Source organism: Trichosurus vulpecula, chromosome 4 (assembly GCF_011100635.1).
Source record: "Trichosurus vulpecula isolate mTriVul1 chromosome 4, mTriVul1.pri, whole genome shotgun sequence".
In the NCBI taxonomy this organism is placed as follows: Eukaryota; Metazoa; Chordata; class Mammalia; order Diprotodontia; family Phalangeridae; genus Trichosurus; species Trichosurus vulpecula.
The window spans coordinates 226,729,050-226,753,336 of NC_050576.1; the positions used below are offsets into that span (position 1 = coordinate 226,729,050).

The window sequence follows — 24,287 nt, forward strand, 5'->3', positions numbered from 1 at the left end:
TGGGTTGACTACATTTTTATAGAGCAAAAGTTGGTATAAAGTAAAACAGCTTATGAAAATCAAATGCAAGCCAAAACTTGTTAATGAACAAGCAAGCGGAGGGAAGGCAGTTCAGTTTCCTCACATTCCTAACAAGTCTTCTGCCCTGACCACTCTGTAGAATTGTCAAAAATATATAGAACAGTCTTACACCTCTCCTAGTGCCCTGGGAGGGAAAATCACTGTCCCAGCAGGCTTCTAGCTCCACTGCTAGTAGCAGACCCCACCCTTTTCTATCTCTAGTGCCTTGTCAAGTCCTCTATCTCTCTCTGCCTCACATGGGACTTTTATATCCACAGCAGTACCCCAAGAGTTTGTCTAAACAGCTGATGCACATTAATCATACACACACACACAGTCCCTTTAATATTAGTTGCAAAGGTAGAAGGAGGATTAAAGAATTATATACAAGTTAATTGAATTCATGAAACTCAGTTGGTTCAATCACCATTTAACTAATCCCTGGCTTTCCTATGGCTCTTGTTTATAAGTCCTAGTGGCTTAAAGGACTGCTTGCCTTTTTGTAGGTCTCTGCTACAGAGACACTTTATGGGTCACTGCTACAGATAAATCCATTGCTAACCTGGGTTTCTCTACATTGCTACAATCCAGAACTTGGCTCTCACTGACTATTAGTTTCTTTAAGGATAAAAGACAGCTGCCTGCTATGCATGCATCTATGGAGTTTCTGCTTTCTATGGCCAGTTTTCTGGATTTTTTTTCTTTTACAAAACAGAAGAGCACATACCTGTTTTTTTCTTTTCCTTGTCATTTCCTATCTGTTTGATTCTATAGATATCACTTTTTTAGTCAAGAAAAGTGTATTTTTTAATCGTACACTTCCTTTTCCTTCGTTATCAATACCCAGTGAACAATGAATGGCTTTTCTCTGCAGCTTCTGATGTCTTAACCTGCTTTTCTGCTGACACAAAGCTTTTACTCCTTTGTATATTTGAAAAGTCTATTTGAAGAAAATTAAAAAATGGTGAATTTTTTATAATAGTTTCATCATATCTGCATTCCTACTTTTCATGGTGGTTCTCCAAGTAGTTTGTGAGGCCTGGGTTTCCAGGATTATTACCTCTAACTGCCCTGTCAGTCCCCTAACCATATCAAACAGCTTTCACTCATGGAGCTTTACTCCATTTACTCAAATTAAGCACACTTAGATAATATTCAAATGGGCACTAAGAGATTTATGATGTTTTCTCCACATTCAGCTCTAGAAACAGAAATGTGATATAATCTTGGCAATTTTCTCCAATCATCAGTAACAGCTTCCAGGTGTCATTTAAAGCCCATTCCTATTTTTTGCTATGACAGACCGAAAGGCCCCTTTCTAACTATGAGAAGGGTTTTTTGCATCAGCATTTTTCCTAGAAATAGTATTTCTGTGCTGTCAGTGACAGGAGTGAAAAGCAGGATGAAAATCTCATCTTTCTAAAATTTTAATTTGACATAAACTCATGTGAGCATTTTAATGCTTATCAGCTACCTCCCCAGATAGGCGATGTAAGGAAGTAGAAAAAGTACTAGATATGGTCGCCAAATACTTTAAGTCCCAACTCTACCACTTAATTTGGGCCATGATTTTGCACCAATCACAATTTCTAAATGGAAATGTGATACTATGCACCTTGCCTGCTTGGTAGTTTTATTATAAGGGTCAAATTAGAAGAGCGAAAGTATTCTGTAACCACAAAATAATATAAATGAGAGCTATCACTACTGCCAGACCTAGGCATCACCATCCCCAAGTCAGATGTCAGGCCAAAAAAATATAAGGCAAAAAAAATCAGTCATCTTGATTTTTTTTAAATTCCTCCAATGGGGCCTATAGCCTTCTCAGACTTCTAGTTCATTATTGATTCTGTGTCTCTCTCCTTGGGGCAGGTAAAAGCTTTTCTGGCTGAAATATTAGAGAGGATAACTGAAGAGTTCAACATTACGGAGTTGATGGCTCGGGTAGAAGAACGTACCCCCTACATTGTGGTCACCTTCCAAGAATGTGAACGAATGAACCTCCTTATCAGAGAAATTCAGCACTCATTGAAAGAACTAGATCTGGGCCTGAAGGTAAGTGAGCTGCTGGTGAGGGCTCATTAGTAGAAAGAATAGGTAGTCCCCCACAGGAAGAAAGAAATATACATGGAAAGAAAAGACTAACAGTTCCAAAGCAAAGTAAACTTGTCCAAGACTATGGTTCACTAATGGGTGAAACTAATGATGCTTAGGATAACTAGAATATACTGGAGAAGCTAAAATTGATTATTGGGGCTGGCCCAGTGGTCCAATACAACTCAGAGCAACCCCTGGAAATTCCACTGATCCCAGAAAAGTATTTTCACAAACTAACCACAGAAGCAAATAAAAAAACAAATTATATCATTACCATAGTTGACCCAAAAAAAGGATTGAAAAAATTCACCTCCTTCCATTCATTGCAAAGATGGGAGAGCTATGGATGTGAAATGTTACATATACTATAAGACATGGTTGAAATGTTGGTTAGTTTTACCAAACTAATTTTTTCTCTTCCCTTTTTGACCTTTGTTATTATCATAGGATCATAGATAAGTTAACTTATCCAACCCTTCCTTTTACAAATAAGGTAACTGAGACCCAGAGAGGTTAAGTGGCATATCTAAGGCTAAACAAGTAGTAAGCCTGAATGCTCACTTCTGGGGTATATTACACTGAACAGTCCTTTCATGTATGACTTGGACAAGATGGCCCCTTTCAAAATCTCAAATTCTATGATCCCACAAAGTAACAGAGAGGGGATTCTCAGAATCCATAATTCCTGAGTTCAGCACTACATTTATGCTCCAATATAGCTACTCGCTCAGAAGATGCAAGTCTCAACCCATCTATCCTGTCATCATGTATGACTATGGGACATATCCTCTCACAAATCTTCCATGAAGTTCACCCAACATGTCTTCTTTTAGTCCTTTTAGGACTGTGTCAGTACCAATGGAATATTCAAGCTATCAGTTATCATTTGCTCTTACTGGGTGACCAATAAGTCTTCCACAATTCTTCATTTGTAATATACTGTAACCTACTCCAACCTACAATTCACCTCTTCAGATGACCACCAAATTTAAACATTCAAAAATTGTGGCATCCCATGATAGTGTGAAGGCTCACTGAGTAGGTGAGGTAGGGAGGGATATATTTGAAAGCAAATGTGATTGTAAAAGCCAAATATATAGATAAAATGCAGAAAAAAATATAAAAATAAAATTGACTCAATAGACAGCATCCTGCCACAGAAAAAGAGAATCAAAGATTCTGGGGGCAACCAGCATCCAGCAGTGGGAGAACATAAACCCAGAGAAAAATTTTCACGAGAAATAGAAAAGCAGATGATTACGGGGAAGGCAGTGGGTAGAAATACAACAAAGAATAAGAGAATTTCTACCATAGGGCAATACTTCTATCCTCTCTACCTCCTCTAAGAATTGATACTTCAAAGAGTACTTCTGGATACAACAGAAAAGGAGGAGAAAGACAAAAGGTCTATAATTCCACAGAAAGGATGGAAATCAAATCAGGTATTTTAGAAGCTTTAATTCCATGAAGAACATGGAATTAAATTATTTCCTAAAGAAGGGATAAATAAGTACAAAGACCATGAATCAAAGGATAAAAGTCTAGAAAAGACAGAGTTGAAAGCAAATTAATGAAGAAAGAGGAAGAGAAACAAAAAAAATCCTAATTCAGAAAAGTAATATTAAGAACCAATGGAGAGAATAAATTGCTATCTCTCCCATATTCACCTCGAAACAACCAAATAACTATAAAATAGTATCCCAGAACAAATCATGGAATATCAGGGTCTTTTCCAGTGAGTCCTATCTTCTCATTATGTGGCCAAAGTATTTAAGCTTCAGCTTCAGCTTTGATCTTCCAGCCTGAATTAATTTTTTAAAGTATTTACTGATTTGATCTTGCTATCCAAGAGCCAATAGAAAGATGGGGTGGAGCCTGGGAAGCTTGGAGGATCAGCAAGAAAGGTCCTTTTTACTACAGTAAAAAGGGAATGCAGTCCAGGATAGGAAGAGTCCCAGCAAGCAAGCAGCAAGCCCCACCTCAGTGGGAGAGCCTGAGCCTCAGTGTGGTGGAGCAGGCAAACACCAACACCACAACCCCTGTGTGCCTTAGCATAGCCAGGGGAACCTGCAGACTCCAGCTCTGAGAACTACCACATGATTTGTCACAGCCCTGGGCAGGTAGGCATCCTCCAATGGCAGGACCTCCACATGCTTCAGTGCAGTCCAGGGCAAACAGTCATCCTCGAGGGGCCAGACCTACCCATGCTTCAGGTAGTATCTTTGTCAATGGTCTTTTGGACCTCCTTTTCCATTTGGCTAATTCTGCCTTTCAAGGCATTCTTCTCCTCATTGGCTTTTTGGAGCTCTTTTGCCATTTGAGTTAGTCTGTTTTTTAAGGTGTTGTTTTCTTCAGTATATTTTTTAGTATTTTTTGGGGTCTCCTTTAGCAAGTCATTGACTTGTTTTTCATGGTTTTCTCTGCATCCTTCTCATTTCTCTTCCCAATTGTTCCTCTACTTCTCTAACTTGCTTTTCCAAATCCTTTTTGAGCTCTTCCATGGCCTGAGACCAGTTCATGTTTTTCTTGGAGGCTTTTGTTGTAGGCTCTTTGACTTTGCTGACTTCCTCTGGCTGTATGTTTTGGTCTTCTTTGTCACCAAAGAAAGATTCCAAAGTCTGAGACTGAATCTGAGTGCGTTTTCACTGCCTGGCCATGTTCCCAGCCAACTAACTTGACCCTTGAGTTTTTCAGCAGGGTATGACTGCTGTAGAGTAAAGGGAACTATGTTCCAAGCTTGGGGGGATGCGCCAGCTCTGCCACACCAGCACTCCTCCTTCCCCAAGAACCCCCAACCCGGACTGGACTTAGATTTTCAGCAGGCTCTTCACTCCTGCTCTGATTCACCACTTGATTCCTCCCACCAGGTGGGCCTGGGGCCAGAAGCAACTGCAGCTGTAGTTCTATAGCTGCCCCACCTCCACTGCCCCCAGGGCAGTGGCTGAACCATGAACTCCTTCCACTCCTGCAGCTTTTCCCCACTAACCTTCTCCGTTGTCTTTGGTGTTTGTGGGTTGAGAAGTCTGGTAACTGCTGCAGCTCACTGATTCAGGGTGCTAGGGCACGCTCCACCCAGCTCCTGGTCTGGTTGATCCGCACCGCCCACGCTGGGCTCTGCTCCACTCCACTCTGCTCCCAGCTCCATGCGGGGTAGACCTTACCCAGAGACCATCCAGGCTATCCTGGGCTAGAGCCCTGCTTCCCTCCACTATTTTGTGGGTTCTGCAGTTCTTCTCTGTTGCCTTTGGTGTTTGTGGGTTGAGAAGTCTGGCAACTGCCACAGCTCACTGTTTCAGGGCACTAGGGCCCACTCCACCCAGCTCCCAGTCTGGTCTGTCCATGCGGCTCACACTGGGCTCTGCTCCACTCCCAGCTCCGTGCGTGAAAGACCTCACCCAGCAACCATCCAGGCTGTCCTGGGCTGGAGCCATGCTTCCCTCTGCTATTTTGTGGGTTCTGCAGTTCTAGAATTGGTTCAGAGCCATTTTTATAGGTTTTTGGAGGGACTTGGTGGGGAGCTCAGGCTAGTCCCTGCTTTCCAGTGACCCCCTACCCATGCTTCAGTGTAGCCCCAGGGAAACACAGAAAAACTCCACTGGGCCTTAGCACACACTGAACACCACCATCAGGACCCCAGCTCAGCACCAGGTAAACTGCCCGACTCCTATAGCTTCCAGCAGCACCAGTCAACCCCCACCCTTGCAGTGCAGCCCCAGACATGAGGGTCCTCACTGGGCCTCAGGGCAACATCAGTACAGCAGCAGGTAAACAGCCATGGCTTGCAACCACTGGCACAAGAAGTCAGAAATAGTGCCCCTTCCACCCTGGGAGCAGAGCTCAAATTTTAAAGAAAGGAAAAAGGTGAAAAAAGGGGAGGGGGGGAATGAGCAACAGGAAAAAAATAATCTGACCATAAAAAGTATCATGGTGAAGACCAAGACACAAACTCAGAAGAGGACAACAATGTCAAAACATCTATGGGCAAAACACCAAAGAAATATGGAAAGTCATCTCAAGCCCAGAAAGAACTCATGGAAGAGCTCAAAAAGGAGCTTAAAAATCACGTAAGAGAGGTAGAAGAAAATGGGGGAAAAAAATGACAGTGATGCAAGAGAATTATGAAAAAAGACTCAATAGCTTGGAAAACTACTTAAAAAGGAGAATTAGCCAAATGGAAAAGGAGGTGCAAAAATCCACAGAAGAAAACAACTCCTTAAAGAGCACAATTGAAAAAAAAAGTACAATTGGCCAAATGGAAAAAGAAAGTACAAGAGCTAATTGAAGAAAACATCACCTTAAAAGTTAGAATTGGGCAAGTGGAAGGGAATGACTGTGAAACATCATGAATCAAACAAATTCAAAAACATGAAAAAATGGAAGAAAATGTAAAATACGTCATGGGAAAAACAACTGACCTGGAAAATAGATCCAGGAGAGGCAATATCAGAATCATTGGACTACCTGAAAGCCATAATCAAAAGGAGAACCTGGACAGCATCTTTCAAGAAATTATCAAGGAAAACTGCCCTGATGTCCTGGAACCCAAGGGCAAAATAGGCATTAAAAGAATCCACCAATGACCTCAGGAAAGAGATCCCAAAATAAAAACCCCAAGGAACGCTATAGCCAAATGTCAGAACTGTCAGGTCAAGGCAAAAATACTTCAAATGGCCAGAGAGAAACAATTCAAATATTGGGGAGTGACAATCAGGATCACACAGGACTTGGCAGATGCAACATTAAAGGATCGGAAGTCATGGAACATGATATTCCAGAAGGCAAAGGAGCTAAGACTACAATCAAAAATCACTTACCCAGCAAAATTAAGCATAATACATCAAGGAGAAAAATGGTCATTCAATGAATTTCTAGCCTTCGTAAGGAGAAGACCAGAAATAAACCAAAAATTTGGCCTCAGTATCAAGACCCAAGAGAAGCATAAACAGGTAAAAAGAGAAAAGAAAACAGAAGGGATTCAATGAGCTAAACTGTTTACATCCCTACACAGGAAGATGATACTTGTAACTCTTATAAAGTATATCACTAGGGGGCAGCTAGGTGGTGCAGTGAGTAGAGCACCAGCCCTGGAGTCAGGAGGACCTGAGTTCAAATCCGGCCTCAGACACTTGACATGCTTACTAGCCATGTGACCTTGGGCAAGTTACTTCATCCCAATTGCCCTGCCTTCCCCCCTCCAAAAAAAGAAAAGGAAAAAGAAAGTATATCACAGTAGAAATAGAAGCAATAAACAAACATAGACAGAGGATACAGGTATGAGGTGTATTTGAGGGAATGACTGTTTCAACAATCCGGCTAGCAGCTGCTGTGGGGGTGAAAAACCAACAACAACCAGCTCACAGAATACTGCAAGCCCAGGTTCTTTTGATCTGCTTTACCAAGGAAAGCAACATTAAGGGGTTGACAATCTTACTTTAATCCAGCATACAAATATCATTCACTTAGTTCAGGGGAAAAAACCAGCACCCTGAACTTCAGAGCAAATACAAACAAATTACAAACATCAACAGACAGACCTTGTCTGATTCAAATCCCAATTCATAGTTACCAGTTTAACCAAGTCCGAACATCCAGGTAAGCTGGAGGGCTCTTAACTACAGCTGCCCAGAGTCTCCACATCAGTGCACCACCAAGAGTGAGAGCCCTAAGCAAATAGCTCTGTCTTCTCTTTTTATTCAGTTTCAGATGTCATCAAACGTCATCTGAGCAACCAGAACTTAGGCTCCCTTTGATTGGCTCTGGTGTTAACACCTCCCTTCATTGGCCCCACCTGGAGCCCCACCTTAGTTACCAATTCACACCTACGTAGGCTTAGCACCTAATAAGACTCAGTCAAAGACACTGAATTAATCAAAGGAAACAAAGGCCAAGCTCTTCAAGGATCCCCAATACAATGACAAAAAAAAATAAGGGATGAGAAAGAGGAGTAAAATGGTGCAGAAGGAAGGGAAAGGTAGAATGGGGCAAATTATCCCACATGAAGAGGTGAGAGAGACCTACTACAGTGGAGGGAAAGATGGAAGGGTGGACAATGGGCATTGCTTGAACCTTACTCTCCTCAGTTTTCCCTCAAAGAAGGAATCATATACATAATCAGATGAATATAGAAACCTATCTTACCCAATAGGGAAGTAGGAGGGGAAGAGATAAAATAAAGGGGGTGGGAGGTAGGGACTGACAGAGGGGAGGGCAGTTCAGGGGAGGTGGTAGACAGAAGCAAAACATTGGTGATGTGGGAAAGGGTGAAAGAAGAGAGAGGACAAACAGGAGAAAGAATAAGATGGAGGGAAATACACAGGTAGTAATCATCATGGTGAATGTGAATGGTATGAACTCTCCCATTATATGGAAGCAGATAGCAGAGTGGATCAAAAGCCATTATCCTACAATATGTTGCTTATAAGAAACACTCTTGAAGTAGAGAGACACACACAGAGTAAAGGAAAACCTGGAAAGACTTGTGTGAACTGATGCAAAGTGAAATGAGCAGAACCAGGAAAACATATACACACTATCAGCAATATCATGTGATGATCAACTATAAATGATTCAACTTTTCTTAGCAACACAATGATACAAGATAAATCCAAAGGACTCACAAAGGAAAATGCCATCCATACCCAAATAAAGAAATGATGGATTCTGAAAGCAGATTGAAGCATATTTTTTTCCACTTACTTTATTCTTTCTCATTTTTTTTACTTTTTATCTGTTTTTTTCTTCCACAACCATGATGAGTATGGAAATGTGTTTTATATGATGGCATATGTATAAACTATATCAAACTACCAACCATTTTCAGAAGAGAGGAGGGGAGGAAGGAGGGAGGGAGAAAAAAATTGAAACTCAAAATCTTGTAAAAATGAATGCCAAAAATTTTTCTTGATTTGTGATTGTGGGAGAAAATAAAATGCTATTTAAAGCAAAAGTTAAATTTTAATTTTAAAAAGTAATAGAAAGGACAAATGGAGGAAAATATCGATTTAACTCTCATAACTTCAGATGTAAATAGATTAAATAATCCAATAAAATGAGAGTGATTAGAAAACAAAACCCCAAAATCAGTTAATTACAAGAAATATCCACAATAAAACAAAAATACAAATGGAATAAAGATGAGGAGCTGGAACAAAATTTACTATGCATCAGGTAAATTTAAAAAAGCAGGAATTACAATCATGCTATCAGAAAACATTACATTGTGCTGACAAGAAACAAAGACAATAAACCAGTAACAGTATTAAATGTTCCAAATGCCTTAGCATCTAAATTCATTGAGGAAAAAATAACTGAATTACAAAAAGATTCCAACAGCAACAGTAGAAGAGTAGGTTTTAATTGGCTTTTTCCATTTTGGACAAATCCGACACAAAGATAAACAAAAGGAAAACTATGGAATTTTTAAAAATAGCTTGAAAAACTAGAGCTAACATACTTATGGCATCTTCTAAAAGAGACTGCTAAAAAAATTATTTCTGAGCACCAATGAAATTTTTATCAAAATTTACCATGTATAAGGGTACAAACTACAAAGAAATATAAAAAGGAAAAAATATCTACATATCATTTATAGACTACAACACAATAAAAATTACAATCAGTTCAGGAAGAACAAACAAAAGATACACACAAAAAAGGAGACTTATCAATGAAACCTTAAATAATGAGGAGGTCAAAAAGCAAATCATAGTAACAATTAATAATTACGAGAAATAAAATTATAAGAATGAAGTAACATCCCAAAATTTCTGTAATGCAGCTTATGTAGTCCTCAGGGAAAAGGTTGCACATTCCATTAAAAAACCCAATAAAATAGAAAAAGAGGATTAATGAATTGAATGTGCATTTTAAAAATTAAAAAGCAAACAAATAATCCAAAAGTAAGTTCAAAGGAGGAAATATTGAAAATTAGAGGAAAATTTGAAAACCAAAAAAGACTGTTATTTGAAAGACCAAGAAACCTTTTGCCAACTTGATTAAACAGGAGAGGGAAGAAAATTAACAAAATAGTAATCGACAGAGATGCAATCACGACAAAATAAGAAGAAATAAAAAGAATGATCAGAATCTACTATGCACAGTTATATGCTAACAAAACTGAAAACAAAAAAGAAACATGGAAATACTTTCAAAATATAAAATACCCAACTCAAATGAAGATCTTATATAATCTCATCTTAGAAAAGGAAATAGAACTACCTATAGAAGAACCTGTAGAGGAAAGAAAATAACTCCTGGTCCTGATCAATTCTGATAAACTTTAAAGCACAATGACTATCAATACTACAAAAACTATTCTCAAAAATTGAGAAAGAGAGGAGCAGCTAGGTGATGCAGTGGATAAAGTACTGACCCTGGAGTCAAAAGGACCTGAGTTCAAATCCACTCTCAGATACTTGCTAGCTATATGACCCTGGGCAAGTCACTTAATCCCATTGCCTCCAAAAAAATTTTGAGAAAGAAAGCTCTCCTTTTACGAGATAAATATAGTCTTAATACCTAAACCAGGGAAGAAAAAAGCAAAAGAGAATAATAGACCTCTATCATTAATGAATATTGATTCAGAAATTTTAAATAAAATTCTGTCAAACAGTATACAGCAATTCATTCAAGAAATCATTTGTTATGACCAAGTTGGATTTACACAAGGGAGGTAAGTTCCACATGAGTGAAAAAATCAACATAATTAACCATATTTTAAAATATCCAAAACCACATAGTTATCTCAATAGATGTAGGAAAAATATTGACAAAGTACAACACTCATTCATGCTTCAAAAAAAAAAAAAACTATGGGATCTAGGCACTGAGAGAACCTTTTAAACATCATATAAAGTATCTATCTAAAACCGTATGTAATCATCATATACAATGTAGAAGTTTTCCCAATAAATAGAGAAGCAAGGATGCCTCTTCTTCTGTTATTATTTTATGTAGTTTTGAAAATGCCTGCAAAATAAGAGAAGAGAAAGATATTAAAGATGTAAAGATAGGCAAAGAGGAGATAAGACCACCCCCACTTTCTAGTTGAGGACTTAAAAAATCCTAGGGAATCCACAAAGATAATAATTGAAAAAATAACTTCAGCAAAATTCCAGGGTACAAAATAACATCAGAAAAATTAACAGTATTTCTATATAATAATAACAAAATCCACAGGCAGTAATAGATATGGAAATCCCTTTTAAAATAACTACAAAATAAATAAAATATTTGTGGATCTACCAAAGAACACAAAATACTGTATAGATTCAATTACAATGTGGTCTTTAAAGAAATAAACATTCAGGGAAATATTCAATGCTCATGGCTAGACTGTGCCAATATAATAAAAATGAAAATACTATCAAAGTTAATTTATAATTTTAATGCTATGCAATCAATCTAGTAGATACTTTACAAAATCTGATAAAATAATACCAAAATTCATTTAGAGAAACAAAAGATCTAGCACATCAGGGGAAATAATGAAGAAAAGAATAATACTTATATACCTCAAGCTATATTAAAAATCAATAGTCCTCAAAAACCATTTGGTATTGGTTAAAAACAGAGAAATAGATCAATGGGAGAATCAGGAGGAAAAGTGAAGTTCAAAAACCCAGTGTTCAATAAATTGCAAAATACAAATTACTTAAGAAGTAACTCCCTAATTAATAAAAACTCCTGGGAAAAGTGGAAAGCAGTCTGACAGAGAAAATAGGCTTAAACCAACTTTCTACACCATATTTACTGAGACTGGTTCACAAGAACCAATTGTCAGATCTTCAGTAGGAGCATTTACACCTCAGAAATCAGCAAATGCTATGAATCAGGGTTCCAATTATTGTTTTGTTAATTCGTCTAGACTTAAGAATATGATGGAGAAAATGTTAATAATGCACATGTGACTTAAAAGTATGTTGTGCAGGCAGTTAAACATTTGCCATATTCCACAATGAATTCAAATGGATATGTGAACTTAACATTAAAGACCACACCACAAAAAAAAAATTAGAAGATAAACAAGAATATATACCTTCTATAGCTATGGGTAGGAGAAGTATTCTTAACCAAACAAAGAAACAAACATAAAATAGATGACCTTGACTACATGAAATTGAAAAAGTTCTACATAAACAAAAGTAATACATTTATGTTAAAAAGGAAAAATCGAATGGGAAATTTTTTTGTATCAAATTCCTTAGATTAGGTTTGGTACCGAAGATAGATAGATACAGACATAGATAAATATGGGAAATAGCTTTTGTTGATACACAGATCTCCTTGTACCTGGCTACTTAATACAAACTTAATAGCTCATTTCCATTTTTGGCTGTTATGTTTCACTATGGATACACTGAACTTTCTGCCCCCTAAAATTCCCAGACCTTAACTGTCAGTCAAGAACAAACCCCAAAACCTGAACAAGTTTTAGAAAGAACTTTACTGGGTCATTTGGCACAGGTGAGAGCCAGGAAAAGATGTGGCTCCCTTTCAAGTCTTTGAGGGGTTACATTATACAGAGGGAAAGCAAGGGCACACAAGGACGGAATAGCTAAGTAGTCTGCATGTAGAGAGTTAGGCAATTTCCAGAACATGACAGTTTTCAGGCAAGGTTGCTCGAGATGTTTATCAGCAAGTAAGTATAGATTTTCAATGTAGCTTGGGAAACCCAAAACACATACTTTAGGTGGATCCAAAACAAATGTTTTGGGTGGATCAAAGACCTGGGAGAACTCAAAGCATTTCTTACAGCCATCTCTAGCACTATTAGAGAATCACTGAGGTCAATGGACATTTTAGGTTTAAATAGTCTCTGGTCATATAAAGTTAGATTTAAACAATATAATAATTAATAAGGTTTTCTGGACAATATAATAAAATATTTTCCCACATTATCAAATAAATTGCTATCTGGCTGTGTCCTCACATCTTGTACTTGGGAATGTGGGGGTAGAGTTGTGGGGGGGGGGGGTTGTGTGTTTCCCAAGTGTAAGACTGTATTTATCCCTGTTAAGTTTTGTCTTCTAAGATTCAGTACAATACTCTAATACTCTAACGTGGTCAGATCTTTTTGGATCCTGATATATAACATGTTAGCTCTCCCTCCTGACTTTGGCTCATTTACAAATTTGATGTGTATAGTATTTATTTCTCAAAATCATCGATAAAAATATTAAACAGCAAAAGGGCAAGTACCAATCCCTGGGAGCACTCTGTTCAATATCTCCTTTGAATCTGACACAGAACCACTAATGACCACACTTTGGATCCACTTATTCAACCAGGTTAGGACAGTTAGGTGGTGCGGTGGATAGACTGCCAGACCTGGGGTCAGGAAGACTCATCTTCCTGAGTTCAAATCTGGTCTCAGACATTAGCTTTGTAACCCTGGACACTTAGTCTTGTTTGCCTTGGTTTCCTCATCTGTAAAATGATCTGGAGAAGGAAATGACAAACCATCCTCTTCCAAGAAAACCCCAAATGTGATCACAAAGAGTTAGATACAAATGAAAAATGACTGAAATGCAACCAGACTCAACTCTACCATACTCTTCATCTGGTTCCCAAGAATAACATGAGAATTTTTTTTTGTTTCACTAAAATCTGGGTAAATGGTCAAAAGATATGAACAGTTTCAAATGATAAATTATAAACTATTGGCAACCATAAGAAAAATTACACCAAATCACTATTAAGAGAAATCTTAATTGCATCAAATCAGCAATAAGCATTTATTAACTGCTTTTAGCTGAGAACAAAATACATAGCTGAGATAATTTAGAAAGAAGTTTATTAAGTAATCCCACAAAAGGAGAGATGTGAAAAAGGGGTGGCCAACTCCCTCAGTGTCTGTAAATTATATCATATAGGATTCAAATAAATAAGGAAACTGACTGGCAAAAAAAAAGAGGCAGTTGCCAGATAAGATACATGGTTTGTTTGAGATTTATAATGGGAGAAAAATCCTTACATTCCTTGTATCAATCTTCATTTCTGACTGGTTTTCTGATCAACCTAACCTGAGTTAAGCATTAAACAAATCTGGTCTCTAAGCAATAGGTCTAGTTTCCCAGCCATGCAGAGCTAGGTTCAAATAATGGAATAAAGTTTTCTCATAACTTCCTCCTTTTGGAGTTTTAAGCCCAACATTCCTATACTAGTGGAAACACAATTACGCAAGCTTATAGGTAGGTTAAGATTTACAATAATCTGAATCATGGAAGCATCTCCTTCATTGCTTATCACTATCTTATCAAGAGCTTAATAGAATATTCCTTTAAAGAGTGATAGGGACCAAGGAGGCAGCAACTCATAATCAGAGGGATCAAATTGGGTATCTGAGGCTATAAGTCAGAGGACTTAGGCTTGTACCAGGAAACAAGTGTGCTTCACAATAAAAGGAGATTTCCCAAACATTAAAAGAACACATATGATCACAAGTATCACAAAAAGTTTTTTTTAATATAAATTCACAATCCCATGCTTCCTTCAGTGTCATAAAAGTTGAACAAACTTAGTTAAGCAAAGTCATAATCTCATATATCTCCTAAGAAAACAAACTTAGTTAAATAGCTTCTGAAGGTAAACTAAATCACCTTACAGACTGGGTCTTAGCTGTCCCATGTAACCAATCTGGTCCTTGAAAACATTTTCCCTTGGAAATCCTGGAATAGGCTCCAATTCCTAAGGTAGTTATGGAAGAGTGTTCCTCTTAAATTGATTTTTCCAATAACTAGTTCAGGTGATGAAAACTAGTTTAAACCTTGTGAAGATATCCTTATACTTGTCTTTTAGACATTATTCTTGATAGAAACATTTGAAAGAGTTATATACGTGTGTGTATGTATGTGTATATTTATGTATATATATGTACACAAACATATATATATAATATATATGTTCTTAGATAAAACAATCTAATCTTGTTACTTTTCTCAAACTGAAGTTTACAACTCTCTGAAAATTGAAAACTTTTACATCTTTATCACATCACCTTTTTGTCCTGATTGTCTTATCCCCTCTTTAAAGATACATTACCTCAAATCACCCAGAAAGGAGATACTTTAAGAATTTAATCTTATATGTAAATTTATAACTATTAGCAACCACAAATTCAAAACAGAAAATACTAAAAACAGCAAGATCTTTTATACTTGCATCCATTATAGTAATTCATAAATGTTTAGTATTGCAACAACAGGATTCATTAAATATATAAACTTTTACAATTTACTTGCCCTTGTTACAGAAGTTTGCTATGAAAGGAAAAAGGGACATGATAATAACAATATCAAGACTGTCCCTTCAAGGGTACACACTGACTTAACATTAGTATAAAGCTTCCTTAGCTCTGCTTGATTCCAGGTAGGAGTTATAGTTAGCTTTTATTTTAGAACAGCCAGTCATGCAGCAAAGTTCCATATTATTCATAGTACCATAGCCAGGCTGAGAATTAATCAGGTGGGAAATTTTCCTGTTCAGAAGGGAATAGCACAATAAGGAAACTGAGTCAAGAAGATCCTGCAGCTGTCTATGCAGGGTTGTCCCCTCAACCTTCTCAGGCACAAACATCCACCTGTAGCAGTTTTCAGACTGCACTCCTTTGAGCAGCACTTGACATTTCCCTTACATGGTTGATTATTGACTCTATGACAATTCAGACAATCATACCTGAAATCGAAACTTGGAATTATATTAAATTATAGTCCCAAGAGATTTTACCTCAAACCACTAATCCCAGACAATTATTATGATTTTTCTAATGTTGTGACAATAAGAGTAAACAATAAACACATGCAAGTTTTCCTTTCTGATTTAAATCCATGCTGAAACAGATAGCAGTCATTAGAAATTAAGAAAATAATCACATTCCGTCATTGTACACATACAGTGAATACATGATAGTTCACTCAAAACACAGAAATACACTAGCCACTGTTAACATTGAGGCTGATAGATATCCACCTCTGAAAGTATTGCATATTATTTCCTAAGGCCAAAATAAAATCTTTAAAACTGGGATCTCTGGATACTAGGATAGCTCAATGATGTAACTTCAATTCATATAATCCAGATGCACTTTCATAATTTTCATAAGCAATGGCCAAACAATCTCTCAAATAAAAATCACTGTGAGCAAATCTACTTTCTCATTAAATCACTTCATTATTTTAGAACTTCATAACATTCCTTCAACAACTTCTCTCTCACAGAATTAACAAGATTTATGTCTTTGCTAAGGCTAAAGATTCATGGAACTGAAAATCTGGCAAGTCCCTAAAGAACTTCACAGATATTTACAATCTGTGGTAATTTCCCAAACTCTAAGTTATCACATTATTATAATTTATTTTAAAGCCAAATAGACCCAATTAAATACTTGACAATTTTAAAAAAAAACCTATAACAATAGTTTCTATCAAAAGAGCAGTTAACTTTTTAATTATACAATTATATCACCCTCTGAGTATTGCTTTTCAAATTAACAGCATTCTTTATCAATGATTTCCCCAAAACTACAGTACAAAAAGAATTAAAAGTCTAACAGTAACATAACCAATATCATGAATTTTTAAAACATACCACAAAACTTTTTTGCAGGTCAAATAACATCAATTCAGTTGAATGTGTGTCCAAATCATCTCACATAGCAAATCACTTCATCCTTCTATCAATTTGGCATTTTATACTAATCACATTCAAAAGACCAGTATAGAGAACTTACATTTTTAATTCTTATTCATGCAGTTTCTAAGCATACCACCTTTGATGCCAAATTATCAAGTGTATTTTCTGTTAAGGTCTGATATACCTATTATAGAGGTTCAAACATCACAATTACCTTAATAGAACACATCTCACTTTAAATGAGACCAAATTATAATTTAGTTTTAGGACAAACTCAAATCTGGATTTATAATGACAAATAGTATTACCATTAGCTGCTAGCATTTCAAATTATAGAGCCCAGTGCTTTCAGTTAGCTCTACTACAAAGATTTACAGTGGCAGTTTCACATTTTCATTCTTCTATTTCAGCATTTACAAAAATCTTCAAACCATAATTTGGGCAATTATAGCAAAGATATTATATTTCAATTACAAATGTCTTCTCTAATTACTTTGTTCTGCCATACATTTCTACAAACCAGGAAAATATTTTCCTTTCTTTGCTTCTCTGTAATCCAGAGCTAAAATGACAGAGAAAAGGTATCTTACAGTTTTTTTTCCCCTTCCTAAAACCTTATCTACTGCTAAAAGTCCGAAGTGGGAGATAGGTCCTGCTTACTGGGATAGAGAGTTTAGCACAAGACTACACAAAGCTGGGAGAACTATTTTGGGTATGAATTTAATTAACTTCCCCAGCATTCTAAACTCTCTGGTTGCAGGTTTTTACAGCAGTCTTTCTGGCTGGCTGCATTTTCCCCTTAGAAATCCAAGGTAGCAGAATCTACAAATAATAATAAACATGACATAAGAAAAAGATTTTCCTAAAAAGCTCATAGGGAGGATAGAGAGGGAAAAAAAGAGAAGAGTATGAACATTCAGCCCATGAGTATTCAACCCTGAACAATAGTTTATTTTTACTAATACACATACTATCTTCCCTTATTACTTATACCTTATTACATCATCCTAAGTGAGAGTATAGTACTGATGTTAGGCAACCAATTCTTTAGGGTTGCTCAAGCAACTAAATGAATAAAGGATTCCCTGCTAGCACGTCATATGGTTCAACTAATTACCCTTACATTTGCTGCTACCAGTATATAGTCATAGACCAGATATCTGGCTTATTTTCTAATAGTCACAGGAGGGCAAGAGAAGTACAGGAAGTATGTGAGGACTGGCCAAAATAAGGGATGACAGATGCATGCATGCACACACACACACACACACACACACACACACACACACACATTCTTGGTAGATTAGTCCAAGAGGAATATTCATTTGTCCATAAGGGTGGCTAGGTTAGTTCTAACCCTCCCTGAGTAATTCCCTAAGTTAACATGGTACACAGCACCCTAGATTTCTGGACAGCCAGGGTCCTCAATACTAAAACCTAGTTCAGGGCCAGGGGCCAAATTGACTGTGTTCCTCCTGAACCACAGAAGTACTCACCTGGTTCTCACTATATAGAGTGATCTTGTCTAGGATGAACCTTACCTCTTGGGTTGACCATCAAAGAACCCATTTCTCACACCAGTTTCTTAGCTGAGTAAAACAGTTTTCTAAACTGCAATGATTTAGAAGTTTATTAAGTTATCCAACAGAGGGGAGAACCAAAAAAAAAAAAGGTTGGTCCACTTCCCCTGAGTGTCCATAAATTACACATTATATAGGATTCAGAAAAAGGAACAAGGAAATAGTAGCTGACTTGTCAGCACAGATTCAGTTTCCAAACAAGACTCATGGGATGCTTGAGATATATAATGGGAGAAAACTCATACTCCTTTGATCACTCTTCAGTTATGGTTGGGCTTCTGCTCAGCATAACCTATGTCCTGAGTTAAGTATGAAATGAATCTTGTCTCTAAGCAACAGGTCTAGTTTCCTAGCCACACAGGGCTAGGTTCAAACAATTCAATAAAATTTCCCCAAACTGATTACTATGTGGCAGCTTGGTTACAATATAGGATAGTTGTGTGATATATTGCTATAATCTCTTTGCTTCTATTTTATTTAAATGTTTTGCAACAAAATTCATTTGGGAAATCGGTCTATAGTTTTCTTTCTCTGTTTTGAATCTCATATTGGTTTCAGTATTAAAACCACATTTGTGTCAAAGAAAGGCTGCTAATAATTGATTTCATTTCATCTTCATTGGTTGTGAATTCACTTTTTTCATTTTTTATATTGGTAATTGTTCTTCCTTTTTAAATCAAATTTGGAAATTTGTATCTATCTTTTCAATTTCATAGAATGATTTAATCCTAGGATGAAATTAGCTCCCAGATTATTTCCCCAATCTGACCATGTGTACAAAGCAAGTGAAGAAATCCAAATATTTTTAACCAATTTTAATCTCATTCTATTTCTATTTTAGCCAACCTTGCCTGAACAATAAGTGCTTTACTCTTTAAAATAGGAAACCTAGATAGATATACATACATGGATATAATTTTTTGATTCTTAATATCTAGTAAAACTATAAAGTAACATGCACAATTCAATATATTTTTACTTACTTTCAGATCTAAACTTATTTGCTTTATACCAATACCCTAGTCATTTCCCCTTAGTGCAACCACCTTGTGAACTCCATAATCTCCCCCATATTGAAGAAAATATCTAAAAATAACTGTCACAATCATTCCATCTGAAAGTGTATACTGTACTCCAAATCCATAATCTTCACCTTTTTACTGAGAAGAGGAAAGTGTCTTTCCTCAAAATTTTTGTTACAATTGTTTATATTATTGAAGTCATATTATATTTTTTCTTGGTTCCGTTTTCTTAGGTCAGTGTATTTTTGTGTGTGTTTATGCATTTTTGAGCAATACAGATAATGAATGTTTTATATAAAGTATATAAACATGTAATTAGCCTATATTTTTAAAGGCTACTGGTATTCTCATGTTTTAATAACAAAATGATGCCTTCTGTAAAGATAGAATCAAGCTTGCATTAGAGAAGAAGCTGGTGGAGTGATCTGCAAGTAATTCATGTACCACTGTCAAACATTTAAGCCAATTATGAATCTTATACAAGCATTTCCAGTTTTTCAGAAACACTAAGAAGTTCAGTCACTTCCCTTGACCTAACCATTCATCATTCATTTTTTTAATGGTACATGGGGTTTCTGTTTCACATTTGGTCCAACTTCCATATATATATATATATATATATATATATATATATATTGCATTTGACTTCCTAGTTGTTTCCTAATTTCTAGGTCAATAAACAGCCCTCCCTCACTTAAATCCAATTCACTTTCATGTCATGGCATCACCTCCCTGATGTCATGGTTGTCTTTGAGAACAAAGAACAAATAATAACAAGAAATTTTCTACCTTGTCCTCATTCAGTTCTGTCTCTCCTGTACCTTATTTGTTTCTCAAGGCTCAATAGTTTAAAGTGGTTTGTTTTGTTTTGTTTGTTTAAATCAATGTTACAGACTCCTTATGTTCCATTAACCTTTGGTTTTTGCTTTTGATTGTTGTTTAAAAGTACCAGAATTCGTAATATATCTCTGTTTCCCAGATTCTATTTGTTTCATTATTGTTGCGGCCCTTAATTGGGTGACATGGTGTTCAAGTTTTCTACTGACTGTACCAGCATTAATGTAATCTTCTAATGTCTTTCCAGAAATCTTCACTAGTTTTCACAAAGCACTTCTGCCGTGGTGCTATTTTACACCTCTCCTTTGGAATATTCTTAGATAGCTCTACCTTTTCTCCTATGCTTCTCAATGTGGCAAGGGTTGTAGCGCATCAATGTGCAGTGTTGACATTTGTTGTGCAATTTTTGCCTAGAGGCTACAGCACAAGGAAAGTCTTGGGGCAGCTTTTGATCATGCTGAACAAAGAATTTTTAATCCAAATGGTTCAAGTCTGAGGCTTTCTTGACTTTCTAACTCACTGCCTCTCCAGTGACACAGATTGCGGCCATCCATTTCTGCCCATCTTTTGTCACTCTTGTCCATATTCTCCAACAGGTGACTTTACCTAGTATCATGGGATCTTCTTTCTGACATCACAAGAATACCACTGGAGCTATGAGCTATCCGCCAGTTATCTTTCACTCTCAACATGTGACCAGACTCTCTTTTCTTCTCATCCATTTCTCCTTCATGATTCCCTGTTTCTAAGAGGCTCACATCCACCATGCACCTTTGCATTACTTTGCATTACTTTGCATTACCCCCGGGTGATTATTTTCAATTCTTTTGGAGGATATAATGTTCCCCGTCTCACATCCATATAACACTGAAAGAATATTGGTATTAAAAAATTGTTTCAGTGGAAAGTTTGAGGTGACTAAAAGAAATTTGCAATTTCCCAAAGACAAACCAGCCCACCTTCCTCCTTCTGTTCAATTCTGGGTACAACTATGACTTATTTATAGTAGCTAAGATGTGTGCTTGTATGTATGTTTTCTAGACTATGGTAACCAGGTGACTAGACAATATAAAGAATTTATCTATTTGTCTATCAGACATATATGTGTATATATATTTGTGTATACATATATTACATATGCATAGAGTCTAATGTAGAATCTGATAACCAAAACACAAAATAAAAATTTTGATGAGAATAATCTACACACTCATTAAGGGCCTCTTTGATGAGTGTATTAGGTGGAAACAAGCAGGCTTTCTCAAGTATTCCAAAGATGAACATGTCTTTACCATTAACGTAAATGACTAAAAATGTAGAAAATACAAGATTTCCTTTGTTTATTGACTGCTATCAACCTAGGAAAATCCAATAATGTAAAAAAGACTCTTGTCTGGATTATGATGTGCAGCACTTGTTTATCAGTTCTATATGGTTAGGAAAGAAACAAGCATCTTTGTGCCAGGCACTGTGCTAAGCACTTTGCAAATGTTATCTCATCCGACCCTTTTAATACACCTGGCAGGTAAGTGCTATTCTTATCCCCATTTTACACTTGAAGAAACTGAGATAAACAGAGTTTAAGTGATTTGCCCAGGGACACAAAGCTAGTAAATGTCAGGCAAGATTTGAACTCAGGTCTTCCTAACAATTTGTGTTCTGTTAGCATATCCTTTAGGAACTCCACATCACAATGAGGTATTACAAGACACTAGTGGAAGAGTCATATGATCCCTCATTGGTTTAAATTAAGTCTAATTGATAGTTTAAATATTGAAGATAGGAAATTTTAGAGTAGCCTGGCTTCCTAAAAGCATGGGATTTAGAAATAAAAGACCTACATTCTAGCCCTGGCTTTGTCACTTACTTGCACTGTATAGTCTTGGACAAATCCCTACACCACTCATCCCTAAAAGAGGAAGAGTAATATTTACAATTTAATAGTAAGCCAAATAATTCAGCCATACCCCTTGAGTAACTTGTACTTCAAGGAGTATAAGGTTCAAAGGAAAAAGAATTTAGGGAAGGGAGTGGGTTGCCCCTCTTAAGGAAACTGTCAGCACTTTTTAGCCAAGTCCAGTTGTAAAACTTCATGGAATTGATCAATTGGGAGAGGTAAGTTAGAGATGGACTAAGTTGACTACCTTAAAAATCCACATTTTGGAGAGCTGGATCATTAGGACTGTCAATGTGCTCCCACAGGCCCTACTTTTTGAGGACTTTCACCATCTAAGTTGCTTGAGAACACCTACAGTAAAGAATAAGAGAGTTACTACAAAAGTTGATGGGGTATTTTGCTTCTTGTACAGAAAAAGAATGATTTGTAAGTCTGAACAGTCTTATTTGATCCTAAAGTGAGACTCCTTAAATCAATGCAGAGAGAAAGTAAACTGAGTCAGAATGCTATCAATGAACCAAAATTTTAGGCAGTGTGGTGTTGGGAAAGAGTTCTGCATCTGGAATAAAAGACCCCTGGCTCTACCCTTTCCTAGCTGTGTGAATAAATCTTTTCACCAATCTGAAACTGGTTCCCTTATTAATCAATCAAAAGACATTTTTAAGTGTCTATGGGACAGACACTGTGGTAGATTATCTTTCAGATGGAAATTAAAATATTCGTGCTATCTACCTCATGGTTGTTGTGAGGAAAGCATTTTATAAACCTTAGAGCCTACATATTTAAGTAATTTATTTTAATGGTTTTTTTTCTATTTTTAACAATAAACTATATATAGATATATATACTTTAATCTCATCAATGAATGAGAAGTCTATGCACCATTTCAGGTATCACCATTCACCTGGTACCAACTACTATAGTTGCAGGCATTAGGGAATTTTAAATTAAGAGGGCATACCACAAAAATCCAAATCTACTAAGTGATGGCAAATGACACATCCTCGAGAACCAAGACAAAGGTTTCCTATAGTAGAATTACTGCATTAATCTACCTCGTTGTCCTTCTCCTGTCTATGCTTTCTCATTGTCTTTATTTTCTGGCTGTGTTATCCTTAGGGTGAGCTGACCATGACCAGCAACATGGAGAGCTTACAGAGTGCTCTGTACCTGGATACTGTACCAGAGTCATGGGCCAAGAAAGCATACCCATCAACATCAGGCCTGGCAAGTTGGTTTGTGGATCTGCTCAACCGAATAAAAGAGCTGGAGAGATGGATGGGAGACTTTGCCCTGCCCTCTGCTGTCTGGCTCGCAGGCTTTTTTAATCCCCAGTCATTTTTGACAGCCATAATGCAGTCTATGGCTCATAAGAATGAGTGGCCACTGGATAAGATGACCCTGCAATGTGAAGTGACCAAGAAGAGCCGGGAAGATTTCAGTAGCCCACCTCGGGAAGGGGCCTACATCCATGGTCTCTTCATGGAAGGAGCCTGCTGGGATACACAGGTAATATTTAGGGACTCAAAATACTATTTAGGGAATCAAAATACTATTTATGACAGACATTTGAGGTTCTGATGTCTTCAAGTGCAGCAAAAGAATCAGAAATATTCACAACAGATCACTCTGATTTGCCAATCTTAACTTTCTTATCTAAGTCAGACAAGGCTTTATAGCAGTACCTTTCCAAACAAGATCCACTGATGATTGAAAGTAGATAGTTCCAGACTTTAGGACAGTCTACATTACATTTTATACTGCTCTATATATTTGAAAAAAAATGCCAGAAGTTTCTTGGGGAAGTAATGTTTAGGAGCAGGGGAAGGGTATGGATATAAAATGAGACTTTGTCAGACATGGCCAACATGTTGATCTATTTTTAACAGTTGTGTAGGGGCAGTTTGGTGGCACAGTGGATAGAGCACCAGCCCTGGAGTCAGTAGGAGCTGAATTCAAATCCAACCTCAGACACTTACTAGCTGTGTGATCCTGAACAAGTCATTTAACCTCATTTTCCTCTAAAAAAAATGCACAATTTAATAGTTGTGCAAAGGATGGTTCTATTACAGTAGGGAGAGTCATTAGGAAATGACTACAAAGTATTAAAAAAGCATCAGAAATTGGATGAGGAGCCAGAATGCCTGGGATTAAATTCTGATT

General features: G+C 36.8%; 1 protein-coding gene across 1 annotated transcript in view; it reads left to right on the forward strand.

Annotated features, from left to right (window-relative positions):
* The window catches only part of DNAH9 (dynein axonemal heavy chain 9), a 529,624-nt gene that overhangs the window by 498,895 nt on the left and 6,442 nt on the right, over positions 1-24,287 (forward strand). Inside the window, exons 68-69 of the mRNA XM_036755666.1 lie at positions 1,933-2,115; positions 23,244-23,633. Coding sequence (XP_036611561.1) covers positions 1,933-2,115; positions 23,244-23,633 — 573 coding nt within the window. The remainder of the gene's footprint in view (positions 1-1,932; positions 2,116-23,243; positions 23,634-24,287) is intronic.